The sequence below is a fragment of the Eurypyga helias genome, unplaced genomic scaffold, assembly GCF_000690775.1.
Source record: "Eurypyga helias isolate BGI_N326 unplaced genomic scaffold, ASM69077v1 scaffold24389, whole genome shotgun sequence".
Lineage (NCBI taxonomy): Eukaryota > Metazoa > Chordata > Aves > Eurypygiformes > Eurypygidae > Eurypyga > Eurypyga helias.
Window position 1 is genome coordinate 17,804 of NW_010273028.1, and position 17,415 is coordinate 35,218.

General features: G+C 49.1%; 1 protein-coding gene across 1 annotated transcript in view; it reads left to right on the plus strand.

Annotated features, from left to right (window-relative positions):
* Positions 1-14,452: 14,452 nt before the first annotated feature.
* The window catches only part of LOC104515394 (immunoglobulin superfamily DCC subclass member 4-like), a gene marked incomplete at both ends in the record, with an annotated part of 12,030 nt that continues 9,067 nt past the window's right edge, over positions 14,453-17,415 (plus strand). The window contains one exon of the mRNA XM_010159345.1: positions 14,453-14,782. Within this exon, the coding sequence (XP_010157647.1) occupies positions 14,453-14,782 (330 nt within the window). The remainder of the gene's footprint in view (positions 14,783-17,415) is intronic.

A 17,415-nucleotide genomic window follows, 5' to 3' on the forward strand; every position in this document is an offset into this window, starting at 1 on the left:
GACCCAGGAAGGTCTGAAGGTTCATGATTAAAATATGTTCTCCTGTTTTCTTAATATAAAACCTTCCAGCAATCACATGGAGACCCACAGCAATTGTAATGCAGGGCTTGGCTCAAAGGGTACAACTCTTGGTTGATTGGAAAATAATACCCTGTGGCACGTCTGAAAGCCAGGTACAGGGTGACAAACCAGCGTGATTATGGCCAAGAAGGAATATTCAGGATTGTCCAAAGAAAGATTAACTTTTCAAGCCAGCTTTTACTGATGCAAATTGTCAACCGCTGTGTTGCAATTAGAAATAACTAAATTTGAAATGCCGACTCGCAAAGGGGAGTCATCTAGAGTGCTTTGTGTTGCAAGATTTCATGAAAATGGTTTTTAAATGTTCTGCTGCATTTACCTTACGGAGAGGGCAGTTCTGCCAGCTGGCCGGTGCTCTCGGCGGTGCATCATCCTGGAGATGGTCGGGGTGGAGCGTGTGTGCTGGAACATCCCGTCCGTCTCGCAGGGGTAGGAACAGGATTGTTCCCAGTAGCGCCTTTAAAAATAAATAAATAAATAACGTTTTAAAAGGCTTTGTCCAGTGCAGGTGTAGAAATCTCCAGCTTGATTTTCAGTCTCTTTTTGTTCTGGCCAACAGTTGCAAATCACTACCTTCCCGGGCAGGGGGCTGGCTCCATAAAATATATCTTAGGGTTTCTGGTCTGAAGGGTCAATGCAAGTTATGTCCAGGGAATATCTCTTTCATTAAGTTTGCATTATCCAGTATAAGGGACGTTTTCCTTCTTCCCTAGTGTGACCCCATTGCTCTGTGTTGTAGTTACCTTGCATTTTTTGCTTATGTTACAGCTCCCGTTTCCTTTATGAATTGCACTTTCTGCTGCTTCTGTTGTTATCCTTACCTGGTTTGGGGTTTTGTGGGTTTTTCTTTTGTATTTGGGTTTTTTTTTTGAGGGTTTGTTTGCTGGTTTTTCATAGCGTTCATTCAAGTGGCATGCTCTTTGCAACAAGCATCTTGGGCTTGATTTTTATTTTGTATTTGTGAAGCATCCAGTTCAATTTTGCCTTGATTTTTGAGCAAGACCACCCCAAGCAAAACAATGCAGCCTGCAGTCCTTACCCCTCTGAAGCTTAGAGGCTCTGATTTCCCTGGTTTTTGCCAAGACCCTGCTGGGCTGGGTCCAAAAGGTGAATTCAGACACCGCCCAGCTTCTCCAGAACTTTGTTGCCAGCTTCAATCCTTGCATCCTCTTCCCTCAGTCTAATTAAAACCCGCTGTAACAAATGCTGTGAAGCCAGCTGCCATGCTTTGGCAGGTAGCAAACACAGGGCAGTGAAACCTACAGCTAATCCATCCATGCCATGAAGTCATAAGAATCTTGTTAATTTTTAAAAAGCCCTTGATGCCCACTAATCCAAATCAATTTTCATTTCTTTCATAAAGTCGTGCTTCCATTTAGGCTTCAGCTAAGAATTACAGCTAATTTGTTCGATTTTATAACAGTATAATTGAAAAAGTGATTTTAATGTCCTGGCAACCATATTCCCTTTCTTTGGTTGTTAATGAAAGAATCCATTAAAGTTAAATGATTTGGGCACAGATTCAAGTTGAATCGCCTGAATATTCTAGGGGAGTGTTTCTGACCATCTGCTGCTCTGTCATTGGCGTTTGTGCTGTAAATGGGACCGAGAGAAGGACTTCACAGGTCTTGTTTGAGCCATTAAGCGTAAAATATCATTTTAATTTTCTGATCTCAGTGTAAATAGTGGAAATACCCGGGAGAGTTGGGACTGTTCTGGTCTGTCGTATGCTGTGCTCATAAATATCACTGCTGGGCTGTACTTCACATCCTTTTCAGGGGCTCTCCTGGCTATTTGTATTGATTACAGTACATCATTCGGCGCGTGTTGTAAGTTCCTTTTAATGACGGGCAAGACGACTGGAAGCGGAGCCTGTGAAGGGGAAAGGACACGTGATGGAGAAGCGTTTCTCCCTCAAGTCACACTCGTTTTTCCTGTCTGCTTGCGAATAGAGCCGTGTGTCCTAGTGCAGGTCGGTGAGCGTGAACAGAGGCAACTAATAAATGAGAGCGGCTGTTGTCATCACCTCCCTCCTTTGCATATTGCTATGGTGGGTGATTTGGAGCTGTTGGGCCAAGCTGATGCTTGGAAGCACAGACCTCGTATACCAGACCAAGGGCAGAGTCAACAAGCTGGTACCTTCCTTTCCCCGTAACAGGCTTTTCCTCTTTCCTTTGCTGCAGAGCTTTCTCACCATCCTTGGCACCACGCGGCATCCTGATCTGCTGGGAAACAAAACGGACAATGAACTGGCCCATGGCCCAGTTCAGTGGTGCTGGTCTCGTTGAGTTTGAGCCATGCCTTGGAGATGGACGGGTCTTTGGGGCCTCTGTTGAAGCTGGAAGTGTGTCCATCAGCCGTCCCTGCGTTGGGACCTCAGGCTGCCTGTCACAGGGCTGACATTGACACACTCAAGCAGGGTTAGTTCTCCATCCCCCTTTCAGCAGCCTTACAATGTGAAAAAAAGTTACAGGTGGTGTCTCTGGAAATTACAAAGCGTAGCCCGAGTGTCTTTGGAATGAGGGAGGGGCAGGATATGCTCTGTCAGTTTGCTCCGGAGCTTTACACTGTGTTTGCATCTAAAAGTCTGAGTGGCAAGGGTTGAAGAATTGGCTCGTAGGGAGGATGGGATTTGTTTGCAGGGAAGTTTGGTTGCTAGCTTTCGATCTGCAGTGGGGCTACTGTTTCGTTGCTCTGTGCACTGACTTTTCCCAAGGTTTGAAATAGGGTATGATGGGGTTTTGTTCTCTCTGTAGGGTGGTGAGAGATTGGCAGATGAAATATTCATTGTTGGAGCTGAGCACTGTTCAATTGAATGTGTTTATATTTGTATCTTTGGAATATACAAAGCCACTAAGGGAGGGGAGAAGAGCTACAAAATACGCTGAGAGTTTTAACTGTAGCCCACAGGTGAAGAATCTGTATTTTATTTGCTCATATTAGTTTCTAGTTAAATGACTATTCCCAAGAGGCATGATACCGAGGCTTGTGTCATATTGCATACTCTCAGCTTTCTCGGGCATGGAGAGATGAAAGTATATCCTAAAAATATGCCAAACTTAAATAGTTCAAGTGCAAAAATAGGTAACATTGTGACAGGAGATCTTGTTTCAGACTTTTCTGTGTTTCCAGATCAAACATGTATATGATGTGTGAAGTAAAATCAAGAACTTCTGCGCCTAACAAGGGCAAAATGACTGGGTTTCCTTTCCAACATCAGTGAATAATGCAGGAAGTAGTTATGTGTTTAAATGTTGTCTGTGAAATCATGCAAATCTGAGCCAGGCATTTTAGCGTGATGTGGTCCTTTAAAATGGCAAATATCAGCCTTATTCAGCTCGGACCGCTGCTCAGCAGCAAAATTACAGTTGCGGCGGCAAATGGGCCTTCTGATGTTAACACCAGCAGATAACAAAAATAGCATTTAATAACTTTCATTAGAGTTAGTGTTTCTAGGGCTTTGGGGCTTTGCTCTTTCAAGTCATTTACATAATTTGCAGGTACAAGCTGCTGTGCCAGACTGTCCATCTGATTCTCTCTCTGATCAGAGCATATTAATGCACTTGTTTGATGGTCTGTTACCAATAATTACCTTGGATTGCATTAGGAGCATTTCCAACATTGCAGCTGGTCTGTATTTTTCACTAAGTGTATTTCAGGGCCCAATTACAGGACTCTGATGTGTTATTGTTCCAGTGTGCTTGTTCAAGCTTGTGATTTTAATATGCCTCTACGCTGTAAATTTATGAATGCAAAGCCAAGGCTCTGTCCTGAGTTCCCCACGCATATGGCAGCTTCTGCAGAGATCGTCTCAGTCATTTCTCATCGGCTTTTTAAGACAGGGAAGAGGACAGCTAGGGTGGAGGCTTGCTGAGAGGTGTTTGTAGAGCAAAGCCTGATGTTCGGTGTGCTGTGTGCTTGGCACGGAGCAGGTGGGAAAGGAGAGAAACAGCTCAGCCCTCCCTGGGTTGGGCAAGGGATCGTGAAGAGGTTTTCAGCGATTTTAGTGTTTAAGTCACTTTGACACTTTATTTAAACATCCTTCAGTGCACGGGAGGCTGGTGCTGGCATTACTGTACACAGGGACTGCTCTCTCGGTCCCGCTGTCAGCAGTGCGAGACACCCTGGGGAGAAGACCTGAAAAAGGCCGAGTTTAAAAGTGTAGGTTTTTGCTCATTCTCGAGTTCAGCTGCTGTTTCAGAAGCCTTTCTGGAGCCAGGCAGGAGAAAATACAAAGGCTTAACCTTCGTGAAAGAGTCAAGCGCTTTACCATTACGATTGCCGTTGTCAATTGAACGCGATGAATAAATTATTACTGCTATTGATTTGTTTCATCTTTCTGGACCATTTGTTTGCAGGGGATACCTTAGAATAACACACATCTCAATGAAACTGAACTCGATCCTGCGAGCTGGTGTTGCGTTTATCCCTATCCAGTGGGCATCCTCTACAGATACAGATAAGATGCTTGGGCAAGCCTGATGCTTGTACAGAAGCATGAGGGCATTTAGACCTTCCTAGATATCAGTTGTTACTTTACTGGGTTGGCGTCTTCAGGGTTATATCGGCCATGGGTGGGTGACTCTGGTGGTCTTGGGTGGCTGAAGTGAGCAGCTGCTGTTGGCTTCAGCATTAGGAGCATCAGAAGTGTCTTTAAAAATACTTAAATGAAGACCTTTTCAGCTGTTTAATTTCCTTGATGTCTGGTGTGTTATATTTATCCACAAAGATACTTATTTACCCAGGGCTTTAGCATCCTTTGCTTTTATCTGAGTGAGTCTAGTCATTAACCTATTTACCTTAATTACAGCTTTAGATGATATCTAGCCTTTCAGATATGGCCTATAAACATTGATGTGGCATTGCGTGTGTGTTAGATAATGTTTCTTTCATGCCATCCCTTCTGCTCTCTCGTTTTTAACTGCGGGTTTGAACAGAACAAAGACAAGAGGCTCTTGCCCAGCAGCGTTCTTCAGGGAGAGCTGCATTTGGAGCATGCTCCAACAAATCGATAAATTATGATTAATTTAACTTTTAAATGGAAGGGCTTTGCATACATGTGAAAATATAATAATGGACCACTGTGAAGAGGAGGAGTTGGATCGATGTCCCAAAGCCACAAAGCCTTGCAAAGATTTGTCAGATGTAGAGATCTTTATAATTAAGTGAAGTAGAGCTGTAGGAAGAGGGTATTTTTGTGCTGGCAGCATGCTCGCTCCACCAGTCTTGTTGCAGTACCTGGGCCACCTTTTGACCTTCCCAGGGATGCGGAGCTCACCCACTTGGACAGATGCAGTCAGAAGAGCTCAAGTGTGTTCATTGCCGTGCGACACTTGGCTCGGAAGGATGTTTGGACCATGACCTTCCTAAAGCTTTAGAGCAGTGCGTGTCATCCTGAGGTCATGTTGCCAAGTATTTCTGTCTGAAATGCAGTTCTAGAGCTGTCTGTAGTGGTGAGACCAGCCTAGGCTATGGGATGGCCAAGCCTGTGTGCAGCAGTCAGCTGCGGGGCATTTCCACCCGCCTGTGTGTGGATGGAGCTGAGTTTGCCCTGCCAGTGCTCATCGTCGGTCCTGACGCGTACTGGGACCCTGCTGTGCTCCTGAGCCTGAGCTGGGGACTGACTGTGACGCTGTGCACTCCCTCCCTGCCGCTGGGTCTGTGCAGGGGGTGAGGGGAGCGCTCCGGCCTGGCCTCATACCCTGTCCCTTGACGTGGGGACGGTGTGACGGCGTGAGTGCAGCCTCTTACTGCGCACAGTGCCGGTCTGGCATCCAGCTGCTCGTGAAAGGCTGGGATCTGCTTAGCGACAGGGGGATGATCTGAGAGTCCCTTGCTGCCAGCTGGATAAATATTCTGCAGCAGTGGGAGACGCTGCATTATTAAATAAACCATCTAGCTTGCATGTATGCAGGATTAGGATAAGGCCTGCTTCCCACTGGCAAGTGCTGCTCAGTACTGGCACCACTCTGCTGCGTGTGCAGATCAAATGTTAATACAATGCTCTTCCCAGCAGCCCTGGAGACAGTTGCAGCAGCCTTCTGTTCCAGGGAGGCTAAGTGCAGGCTGAAGGTGTAAGTTTCTTATTCTCAGCTTGTTCGTGTTGCCATTAAGAGCTGAAAAGTTCCAGTAACATCTGGTAACTGGGAAGGGAATGTAGGGATCTTGACCCCTGCATCTCACAGGCTGAGTTACGGTGAATGGAAGAATGTTTCCTGTTTTACTGTGCCATGGGGAGGCTTGAAGACCTGATGCACAAGGGGATTTGGGAGCCCAGCTCCTCTTTCAGCCTCCCTTTCTGTAGCGATCGTGGGAGTTGGGTGCTCCAACCCCAGAGCTCCTCTGGTTCTGCTTTCAGTGCTGATGTTGCTGAGCACCCAGACTTGTCAGAGACTTCCGTCCCGATTTCTTTCTGGGTCACCACTTGCCAAGTGCCGTTGCCCTAAAAACAGACTGAGACCAAGCTATTGACTTTTAATTGTCAATGCATAAGGTTTCCAAGAAGAAAGAGGGCTTTGTGTTGCTTTAATGGGGACACACTGAAGTATAGTCGCTCTTTGAGTTAGACAATGAGAACATAAAGATTTTCTACAGCTCTAAGAGCATCTGAAGAGCATCGGCAGAAGGTTACATTGAGCAGAACAATGGCACAGTAGTTGGCTTGCTGAGAGGTAGGAAAACCCTTTGGAAGTAGTAACTCCACTTTTCTTCAGTGCTGTTCACTCCCGATTAAATGAGATTAATTGTGCTGTTGAGTCCCACGAGTTTGGCATCCAAAATAAATACATAAATTAAGGCAGGCGACAGTGCAGAGGCTCAACTGCACTTTGAATTCCTGCCACCTCCTGTGGGATGTGGAGGGGAGAGCGGAGCCCTTTCCTCTTACCGTCTGATATCCCGCGGAACACACACGACGAGCGAGCGCTCTGCTCGCCTCGCCTGATCCGCTTTCCTTGCTCCCGCGAAGGTTTTCTTTGGCTGGAGCTCTGCAAGGTGCACAAGCCAGTTCCAAAGTGCCAGATGTGTGTGGAATAGGAAGCGTGCTGGCCGGGCTCCAGGCTGTGGGACCTGCAGCACAACAGCAGCTCCCCAGGAAAATCTCTGGCTGCCAAGAGCTAGAAGTGATGTCAGCTCTGGAAGTGTGTCAGATTAGAAACCCTTGTACTTTGCTCTCTGTGAAGTATTAATCTCCCAAGGCCTGTGCTGTAACGGGTCCTGTCTGGCTCAGCGCAGCTTTATTTGTTTTGGGCTGGAAGTGTTGGAGGGTTTTCGTGTGAAGGCGCTGGAAGCTGTCAGTGGGTCCCATCCTTGAGCTGATCTGGGGGCCTCACTCAGCTGTGCCAAAGCTGGGCCTTCCCAGCCTTGAAGTGAAGGTCTAAGCCTTGTAATTGCTGGGCTGGGTGTTTGTGGGAGTGGGCTGGGGTTTGTAGGGCATGACTGTGCCTTGGGATCTTGTGCCTGCCTAAATCTCTTTGCCTTCCCCCAGCTGAATCAGTTTGTCAAAGAGAAGGTGGAACGTCTCCCTCCAGTACCACCTTCCTGTCTGCCTTTGGGACAGTCGCTGTGGGTGGTGACAAGGTTGTGGCCCCGGTGAGGAGCTGTTGGGGCTGTTCTCGCACCAGCCGGAGGAGAGCCTGAACTGTGCTGCAGGACTGGGATGGGGTTAGCTGCTGCGTTTACGGCAGTGCGGCTTTTGGAGCTGGGACACACACGTCTGCCTGAACCAGCACGGCAGAGCTGTGTGTGTCCACGTGGAGCTGGCAGTGAGCTTATCCACGGACCTTAGTCAGGGAGCGTGGATCAGCTCGTTCCAGTTGTGCTGGGTGCTGGACAGAAAATAAAGAATCATGGGTATGCTGGTGGCTTCCACAGAAATGCATCCCTCTTGGTTTATGCCTGTATATTTTGGTTTTAGAGTAATTAGTGAAACACAACTCCTCCTCTGAACAAAGCCATTTGTCTCCTGTTGAACAGTAACCTTTTATTTGCTCGTGCTGTGTAACAGAGCTCAAGGACATGTTTACTGCTGATAGCCAAAATTTCACCAGAACAAGCATCTCCCTTTATCTGGGTTTTTCCTCCTTGATTTAAGTGGTTAAATCCCAGGGAAGGGAAATAACCGTTTATGCGAGAAGGCAAGTAGGGGTTTGTGCTGGTGTCAGCCACGGAGTGCAAGCTTCCAGCAGATCTATGGGCTTGGAGTGTTGTGCCCGGGATGTGCAAACACTGCTCATAGGGTCTTGCCTCTGACCAAGTAACTGCATCGTCAGGAATTGGCCAAACCTTGCTGTGTTGCTCACACTTCACCTGCTTATTTGTAATTTTGAAATCACAAAACCGAGAGAGTTGATTCTCTTTCCCCTATGCTCAGTGTAAGTTGTGCTATTCCTGCCTCCGTTTGATGTAGGGAGAGGAGATCACAGGAGCGGGTTTGGGCTGTACGCTGGGATGTGGGATTTGGGAAGCGAGGCATTGGCTGGTTTAACGTGGATTTTCAGATGCCTGCTTTGGATCTGGAGCCAAGCCTGTTGCTGGCAGGGGCTGTGCTCCCGTGGAGGGCAGAGGACAGCTTTGTGCCTTGAAGATTTACAACCCGTGTGTGTCCAGAACACCCTGGCTTTTATCCCACTCAACAGGAGACTTTTTCATTTACTTCCCTGGGCCTGGACACCGGGGGTGGATGGCTGACTGATGGAAGCCAGGAAATAGATGGGAGAAAAAGAACATTTCTCTCCTCGGCTGGTTTTGTGTGTAATCCAGCCTACTGGTTAGCAACACAGGAGAGAGCAAAAAATTCCCCCCAGAGCCTGGGTCAGAAAATGTAATGTTCATGGGAACAAAATGCTTTTAACTTGCTGCATTGAATACCCTGCATTTTGGGACATGCTATGCATTTCAGTACACCTGCATTCCCCCAGAACTCCCCGTGTGCACATATATATGCTGTATATATCTGGGTGCACGTATGTATTTGCATATTGATGATCTTGAAGCCGCTGCTGCCTGTTGGAGTAGCTCAGCAGTTTGCTGGGCTTGGTGGAGCTCAGTACGAACTCTGCGGGTTACCTGGGACTGGCTGGGCACAGGCTGCACTGTTCCTCTCTCCTCGCAACCCATTACTCTGCTTTGGGACCCTTTTTTCCCCTGAGAAGTATTTTGAGATGTTTTCGGTTGTGTTGAGTTGTTCCTGGGTAGTTGGTAGAGGAATTTGTGTGCTGTGATGCAGAAGCCTGCTTTGAATGATGTGTGACGCTACCCTCTATAAAGCAACACTCTACAGGGTTCCCTGGCTTCAGTTTAGAGACCCATGAGCTGAAAACTTCCAGTTCTGCCAGGCTTTGATGCTTGAAGCTACATCCAGGAGGAACCGAAGGCAGAAAGCTCGCCAGCTCCAAAGCACAGACCTGTAGCTGGAACACCTGCCCTGAACGGATATGTGGAACGGACTCGGAACGCACCTCTGTGTTGTTAGCAGTGTCCGTTGGAGTAGCTGTAGTGGCTGTGCGTGACAAGGGGCTGTTCTGGGTAGACTTCACTATGTTCATGGCAGCGTGACCTCCGGGAGGTAAGAGGCTGGAGGTGAGCAGGGGGCTGTGCGAGCGTGTGGCTGTGTGTTTAATCTGTCACTGCACGCTGAAGAATGGGGGTTGGAAGTAGGCAGCTTCTGTAAGCACTTAACATTCCTGATTTCATTTGTCTTTGATCTCACATTGACTAATTTTACTCTTTTCTGATCCTTTCTCTTGAAGAGGCTTTTATCTCAGTGTCAGGCTTGCTAATTTAGTGCGGTGTTTTGATCCAGACCTCCTCCTACATTTCCAGAGCCAGGAAGGTATTTTTCCCGTAATCAGGGAGTGTTACACAGTTCTTTGAACATCTTAGGACAAGGGCTTTTTGCAATGCCAAGTCCTGGTCCTGAGCCCTGCTGCTCCAGTCTCTGTATGTGCAAAGGGCCTGTCCCCAAAAATTTGCGTTTGAGGCCAAAGTGGCGAAGGGGGCTGGCTGATGTGGGGCAGGTCTGTGTTTACCTACCAGAGCAGCCGGGTGTCAGTCGGAAGCCTCCCAGGCTGCGATGAGTGACAGACGGTGATGGGTTGTCACGTGTTTGGCCTTGTTGTGGTCTTTTGCCAGGTGCTCAGTTTGAGCATTGAGGGTTGTCAATAATACATCTGGGTTTTCACTTGGCTTTTTTGTCTAGAAACATCTTGGATGCTCCTGAAATAAGGGGCAGTGGTTTGAGTACGGTCACGAGCTGCCACCGTCGCGTGGAGCCTGTGTTGCTTGGGGATGCAAGTAGAAACATACTGATACCCCGGAATTTGGTTACTTGTAAATAGCTTCTGGTGTTACTGGGAGAATTGTGTGGTTGGAACAGTTTTCCAGGAAAGGACTGACTGTTGCTCATTAAAGATATTGTGCAGTGATGTGTGTGTTGGTGTGAAGGCGTGAAAGAAGGCAGCCTCCTCCCGTGGATGTGCGATGGTATCCTCACGACCAGCGCAGCAGGCGCACCAAGTGTTGATGGTAGATCACTCCGGCTGCTCGCGGAGGATCCAATGCTCCTGGTGTTGGTGTGTTCCTTGGTGAGCACGCTCCTGGGCTGTGGCAGAGCCGTCGTCTGTGAAGTCCAGTTTCAACCGCATTCCCTTCCAGTGGTGGTTTCAGCGCTGGTGGTAGAGCAGAGAGGGATCTGAACCAGGCTGTTGGGCTTGGCGTGGGTGAGCTCTGCAGTCTGGCGCCGTGTTTTGCAACTGGCCTGTTTTTCTCTAACGTACCAACCAGGAGATGGATCCGGGTAGGTTTTGACTCTGGGGGAAAAGAGCTGGGTGATATTTAAGGGTATAGAAACATCATCACTTGTTTTTAAAAAGCAAGCACTTGTGTTGTGGTGGAAAGGATGGAGCTGTCTGTTCTTACCCTGCTGCAAGCAGGTTGAGTTGATTTTCAAGGGATTGAAGTTTTGAGAGGCTGATAATCGCTTCTCTCTGACCTGTACTGGCGTGGGAAGCTGCACTGCAGAGCTCTGCTCTATTCCTGGCTGCCTGAGTCAGCCAGCTGTCCCCTCACGCTTCACCTTTGGAAGAGAAAGGAGTATTTTCAGCAAAATGCCATTTTAATTGCTGTCTGAAGAAAATAGAAAATAGGACAGATACACGGGCTCTTTCCCCAAGTGACGGGCAGGAGTGCCTGGCACAGAGCAGGAGCCCGTGGAGAACACGGAGGCAGGAGGGCAGCTCGTGTGTGGGGCGCAGGTGGCATGTGGGATGCCCAGCATGCGGAGCCAGCTGATCCCGCGTGGCTGTGCCCCCCCAGCCCTGCTGCGTCGCGGGAGGGTCGGTGTAAGAGGCATGGGCAGCGTTGGTGCCCATGGTGCTGGTGCTGCACAAGAGCTGTCCGAGGCACGTCGATGCATCGCTGCTGGCAGCAACGTGGAAAGGAGTGGAGGGGAAGGATGCAAAGAAAAAGCTGGAGCCGTTGGTTCAGGGGACTGACTTGTCACCTGTGTTAATTCCTTATCTCCTCAGTTTCTAATGCGCTTCTAAAGAAACAAATTTAAGGAAAGGCAGAGGATTAAGACTTCAGCCAACAAAGTTTCAACATCTTTGGAAATAAGGTCTGCGTCACATGCCTGAGCCTTGGCCTTGACAGCCCTACCTCCCTGGAGGTGCTGTACACAGGCTGGCTAAGCCCCGTGTGATGCTGCCAGGAGCACTGCCACGGGAGATCCTTCAGAGCAGCATCTGGATTGTGGCTGCTCCACGGATGGGGCTTCTTGGGACAGTGTCACGGCTCCCAGTGTGCCTCCTGTCCTTAGCTCAGCTGAGTTTTCCCCAGCCGCAGGCTGTTAACCCTCTCCTGTGTTTGGCCATGTCACCTTCTGCACGTTTGCTGGTAACTTGCTCTGTGCTTTATTTCTCCCTCTTTCATACAGTTTTTTGTACTGGCTGTCTTGGCTGGAAGCTTTCCAGTGACAGTGTCTTTCCAGAGCATTTGGGGCAGCCTTTCAGCTTCATGTTCCCTACTTCTAGCCTCCTGTGGAGCCAGGGAGTGAGTTTTGTAGCTTGCTGGGATCCTTAAAGAACTAATCTTCCCTAGGAGACGTGAACGGGCAGAATTGCCCTTATAGGAGGGCATTTGGTGGCAGTCCCTGCAAAGTGACATTCCTCAGCTGGTTCCCTGCCTGAGGGGGCTGGGAAGCCGGGAACATGCCAGGGCTGTGCTGGCTGAGAAAGCCAGAAATCAGATTGCAGTGTGTGCATGTTGGGAGCTCGATGGCGTCTGCCGTTCCTCGCTGTGCCTCCTTCCTGCAGACTGCGAGTTTGCAGCACAGTGGAAACATCCGTGCAGGGAAACCCCAAATCCAGGGACTTGCAGGCAGCTCCGCATTGTACAGTGCCTGGTTGTTGTGCGGGCTGTGTGGCATGGTGTGGAATGGGCATCTCTGCATCCTGCTGGGATTTGGCTTTAGGGGGTGGGAGAATGGACCACCTAGTGAAGATGAGGGTGCTTGGGGCATGATCTGTTCTATCCTGTTCAGGGCTCTTGGGAGACCATATAGGACCTTCCGGTACATGAAGGGACTGACAAGAAATCTGGAGGGGAACTTTTTCCAAGGGCAGGTAGTGACAGGACAAGGGGTAATGGGTTTAAACCAAAAGAGGATAGATTTAGATTGGATGTAAGGAAGAAATTCTTCCTGCAGAGGGGGGGGAGGCACTGGGACAGGTTGCCCAGAGAAGCTGTGGATGCCCCATCCCTGGAAGTGTCCAAGGCCAGGCTGGATGAGGCTTGGAGCAACCTGGTCTAGTGGAAGGTGTCCCTGCCCATGGCAGGGGGTGGGACTGGATGGGCTCTAAGGTCCCTCTCAACCCAAGTGTTTTCTCATGCCTGATGATGATGGCAATCAACAGGCAGGGGACAGGCAGGATTCTCGTGTAGCCTCCTTGTCACTGAAGGGACATCAGATAGCCAATGTCAGGTTCTCGGTGGCCATTCCGTAACCGACAATGATCACAAAATCTGAGAATCACTAAGGTTGGAAAAGACCTATAAGATCATCCAGTCCAACCATCAACTCAACACTGCCAAACCCACTAGACCATGTCTTCAAGCACCGTGTTTACATGTTCCTGATGGCAAACCTGATGAGTTCCTGTCCCCACAGGCTTGGGTGGGCACCAGATCATCCTGGCGCGTGGGCAGGGTTAGGTTTTTCCTCCCGGGGGCACCTGCAGTTTCCGGCACACGCCTTGAAATAATTCCGTTTCCCTGCATGTGTAATTTTGCGTGTCATTGCCCCTAATTGCATGCTTAACACACTCTCTTTTAAAATACAGCCCTTTTATCAGCAGTAGGTAGTAGCAGGTTTAATAGGGTGTTTGAATTCCTATAAAATTAATCTGTAGCCTTCTGCGATAGGAGACGGGCAGGGAGCCATGTGGTTCATATCCAGTGTTGATAAACTTGTTATAGAGGCAGGAAACATTTCTGATTGGAGCAGTGACAAAATAATTTGGAGCGGAGCCATAAAAAGAGTGGATGGTGATGGTTTGAGCACAGCAGAGATTGAAATTGCTGGTGTGTGGAAGCAGCGCTGCCAGCTAACATTGACTTAGTGTCTCTGGAGAACTCTAACGGCAAATGCATTTTATTAATGGCAATATTCTTCTAGGAAATGCTGAGCCTTGTTTCAGAGGTGGAGCTTTCCTATGAGTATGTGGGTTTGGAAATCAGCCAGATCAAGACCTGTTCAGCTCAGCTCGCTGGTGGTCACTGCTCCGGCCTCCGGCTGCAGCAGGCAGGTTGCCTAAGGGCTTGTTTTGGGTAAGACATGATGTGACTGTCCATTTGCAGCTGCAATATCCTTTCTCTTCTAGTGGGGAAAGTGCATCCGTCTGTTCTCATTCTGGACTTAGCTATATGGGATAAAACACTCGGAGACAACAGGTCACATTTTTAGCTGTTCTTTTGTTGGCTTTCCTTTGAAACAAGTCTCCCAGTCTATGAACATTGGCAGCAGACGCTGCCTTTTTGGGTTCCCAGCTGGGGTCCAGCTCTTTGTGCTGCTTCCCCCTAAGGGTGTTGTAACCCATCTCCTCTGAAGGAGTTTGCTGTCTAGATCTTGGTGCCTTGGCCTTGTGACCACTTGTGCCCCTGTAGCTGGGCACCATTGGGGTAGCAGAGATGGTGCAGGCTGTGAGATGGAGAACGTAGTGCACAAGTGTAATGAGAGGTGCTGGTCACAGGGCTGAATTTCAGCTTTTCTCTCCAGCCACACTCGTGGAGAACTGTGCTTGCTTTGCTGTGTAAAACTGGGATGTGATTAACCAAGGAAAGCAACCCCCACTGCAACGCTGTCTTTTCTTTGCAGGGAGGCTGTTGGAAGGGGATTCGCTGGAGCTGAGCTGTAGTGCTGGTCCTGCAAAGGTGATACTGGAGCCAAACCAAGTCGTGGTTTTGGACTGTAACCTGGCCCCTGTTGAGCAGGTGATCAATATCACGTGGAAGAAGAATGGGTTTCCATTAGTGGAGCAGGAGCATCTCCACGTGCTTCCGAATGGATCACTCTTCATCTCGTCCCAGGCTGTGGCAAAGGACAGTAAATATCCTGAGAGGGCTGATGCTGAGGGTAATTACTCCTGCGTGTCTCATAGCTCCCTAGGGGCTGTCACCAGTCAAACGGCTGCAGTCAGATTTTCAAGTAAGTGTTGTGGTTTGTTTCTTGATTATTTTCCCTTTCCTCCCCTTCCTGGTGTTTGTATAGGCCATCTGCCTCCCAGAGTTGGGGATAAAGTGTCTATAAAGTGAAATTGTATTAATGATGTGTAGGTAGGATTTGGGATAGTCCACAAATAAGCAGTGGTGTCTTTCTGTTATCCCCCTGTAACATCCTGTGAAACTCTCCCACATAGGTGCCATCAGCCATGAATGGTCTCTTCTGGGTTCCCTGGTGAATATTCAGCGCGGTTTGGGAAGGAGTGTGGAGGGAACACGGGGAGTTAATGCTGAGCGAGGGGTGGTGGGCAGCGGACAGAGCCCAGCGGCTGCAGCTCCCTCAGTAGCTGGTGAATGCAGTCGGTGCCCCTGGGTTGGCTCCGATGTTTCCACAGTCAGAATTCACCCCATCTCAGCACGGTGCAGATCTCTGAACTCGGGGGAAAACTCTGGCGAAGAGCAGTGCAGGAGGCTGGGACAGATGGCTGTCTGCGTGACAGTCTGCTGCTCTGTTTCGTGTCAGGGACTGTCTCGTGAGGTGAATAACTCTGGAATGGAAGAGACGAAGAAAGGGCTCTTCAGGCTGTTTTTCCTTTCGGTCTCTGAGAAGTGACACTCCAAGTTCTGAACTGTGGAATCTTCAATAACAAAAATTCCTTTGTATTCAGGAATGGCTCCGGGAGGTATTTTAAGTGTGTGAGTGCCAATAAATGATTCCTTGACCTACCAAACAATTGAGGTTAGAAAATACTGCACATGGAGTACCAGCTCTCCCTAGTACAGTGCCGTACGTGGATGCTGATGAATGCAGCTGCCCAGCACACCATCAGGACCGAGGGGCTTCTGCGCTTGCTCAGCGCTGTGCTGGGTGAGGATGCAGAGTGGATGTCCTAACACCCACTTTACACTGTGTTGTAGTTAACCTCTGGTTCCCCCAGGCAGCGTGGTCCAGGTTTGGCCTGTGTTTCAGTCTGTGAGCACTGTGCCGTAGAAACCAGCACTCCTGATGGAAGGTGAAGCTTTTTGCCAGATCAAGGGAAAATCTTTGACCTTTTCTGCTGAGAAAATGTTTTGCATGCGGCACCCACAGATTGCTGGACACCCATCCCTCCTGTTCATCCTTTCCGTGATCTGTAGTGCTGGATAAATAGCTGCTTCCAGGGTTTCATTAAGCGAAGGGACCCCTGAGGGCTGCGAAGATGGAGTCTGGGATCCTGCACGCAGATACTGGCTGGGGAGGTGGGAGAGCTGAAGTAGAAAAGGCATCGGTAACCCAGGATTTATTTGGCTGCTCCTGCCCCAGTCCCATCCACCCTGAATTAGGATATATTCCCTTTAGGCGTGGTGTGTTTGCGCCATGCCGCTTGCCCGGTGGCAGTGGTTTGTGCCTCTGTTACGGACTTGGGTTTATTGTTTGGTGTCTCACAAGTGAGAACGGTGGAGACATCCCAAAAGCAGGAGACTGGCTTAAATCGCCCTTCCCTCCCCCTGGATTTTTCCAGAGGAGCGTACATGGGTGACGCGTCTCTCTGTCCCATTCAGGGTTTCTCTCCAATCCGGGGAATTTCAGGTGAACTCTCTCCTTGTGCGTATTTACACGTCTCCTTTTGTGACCATCTGCAGAGGGACAGCGTGTGTCTGTGGCACACGGGCGCCTTGTTTCTGAATGGAGAGCAGCGAGGGAATTGATTAATGAAATGCTTCTCTCGCTTCGATTTGTTTTATGGGTTGGGCAGAAGCACTTGCTGCATTAGCATTCAGCTGGTGCAAATGAGAACTGTAAAGGCCTTTTTTTTTCCCTCCTGCCACTGAATACAGTCATCTATCCGAGGCTGTTTACGTGGATGGAGTTACTCTTTGTGCTGATCGCCCTGGGCGCTGCTGAGCAGTACGGAGCAGTTCGAAGGAAACCTGTGCAGCAGGTGGGATGTGTTATCCCTGCCATCAGCCTGTACTTCTGACCCACAGATCCTTCCTGGGGCTCTGGATCTATCCATGGTCGGCCATCCACACCTCCTGGCAGTGGTGGCTGTGGCAAATAAGGAGGAGTGAGCCCGCGATGGATGGTTTGTGGTGTGAGCGTCCCTGTTGAGGGAACAGCTGCTCAGGCTGGTGCATATAAAGCATTTAATTTTCAGAACTGTACATACTTTCTCAAGCTAACACTGCGGTAAAGCGCGCATGCACGGCTGTGTGTGTGATGCAAAACAGATCTGGGGTCCTGTAAAATCCAAAGCGATGATGGATTGGGAAACGCTGGTGGGCCACGCACAGGATTCTGTCGGAGGACCAGAAGGTCACTTGGGGTCCTTGGAAGCCCAGGGCTGTGCTTGGCCCTGGTGAATTAGGTTTGGGCTAATGAATGAGATAGTGGGTTTCTCCGAGCCTTCTGTGCTCCCACGTGGAAATACCAGGAGCGTTATTTTAGCTGTGGGAGGGTGTAGCTTTCTACCTGTTAATAACTACATTTGTGAAGATTTGTTAAAGCTGTTAATTCAGCTTAAACATTTTGTGTGAGGGAGGTTCTAGAAAATTACAGTAATTGTGACTGTCAGATGAAGACGTTTGCTGTGCCTGGAGGGAATGGGCCCGCGTTGCGTGGCTGCCGGCAGCCAGCGC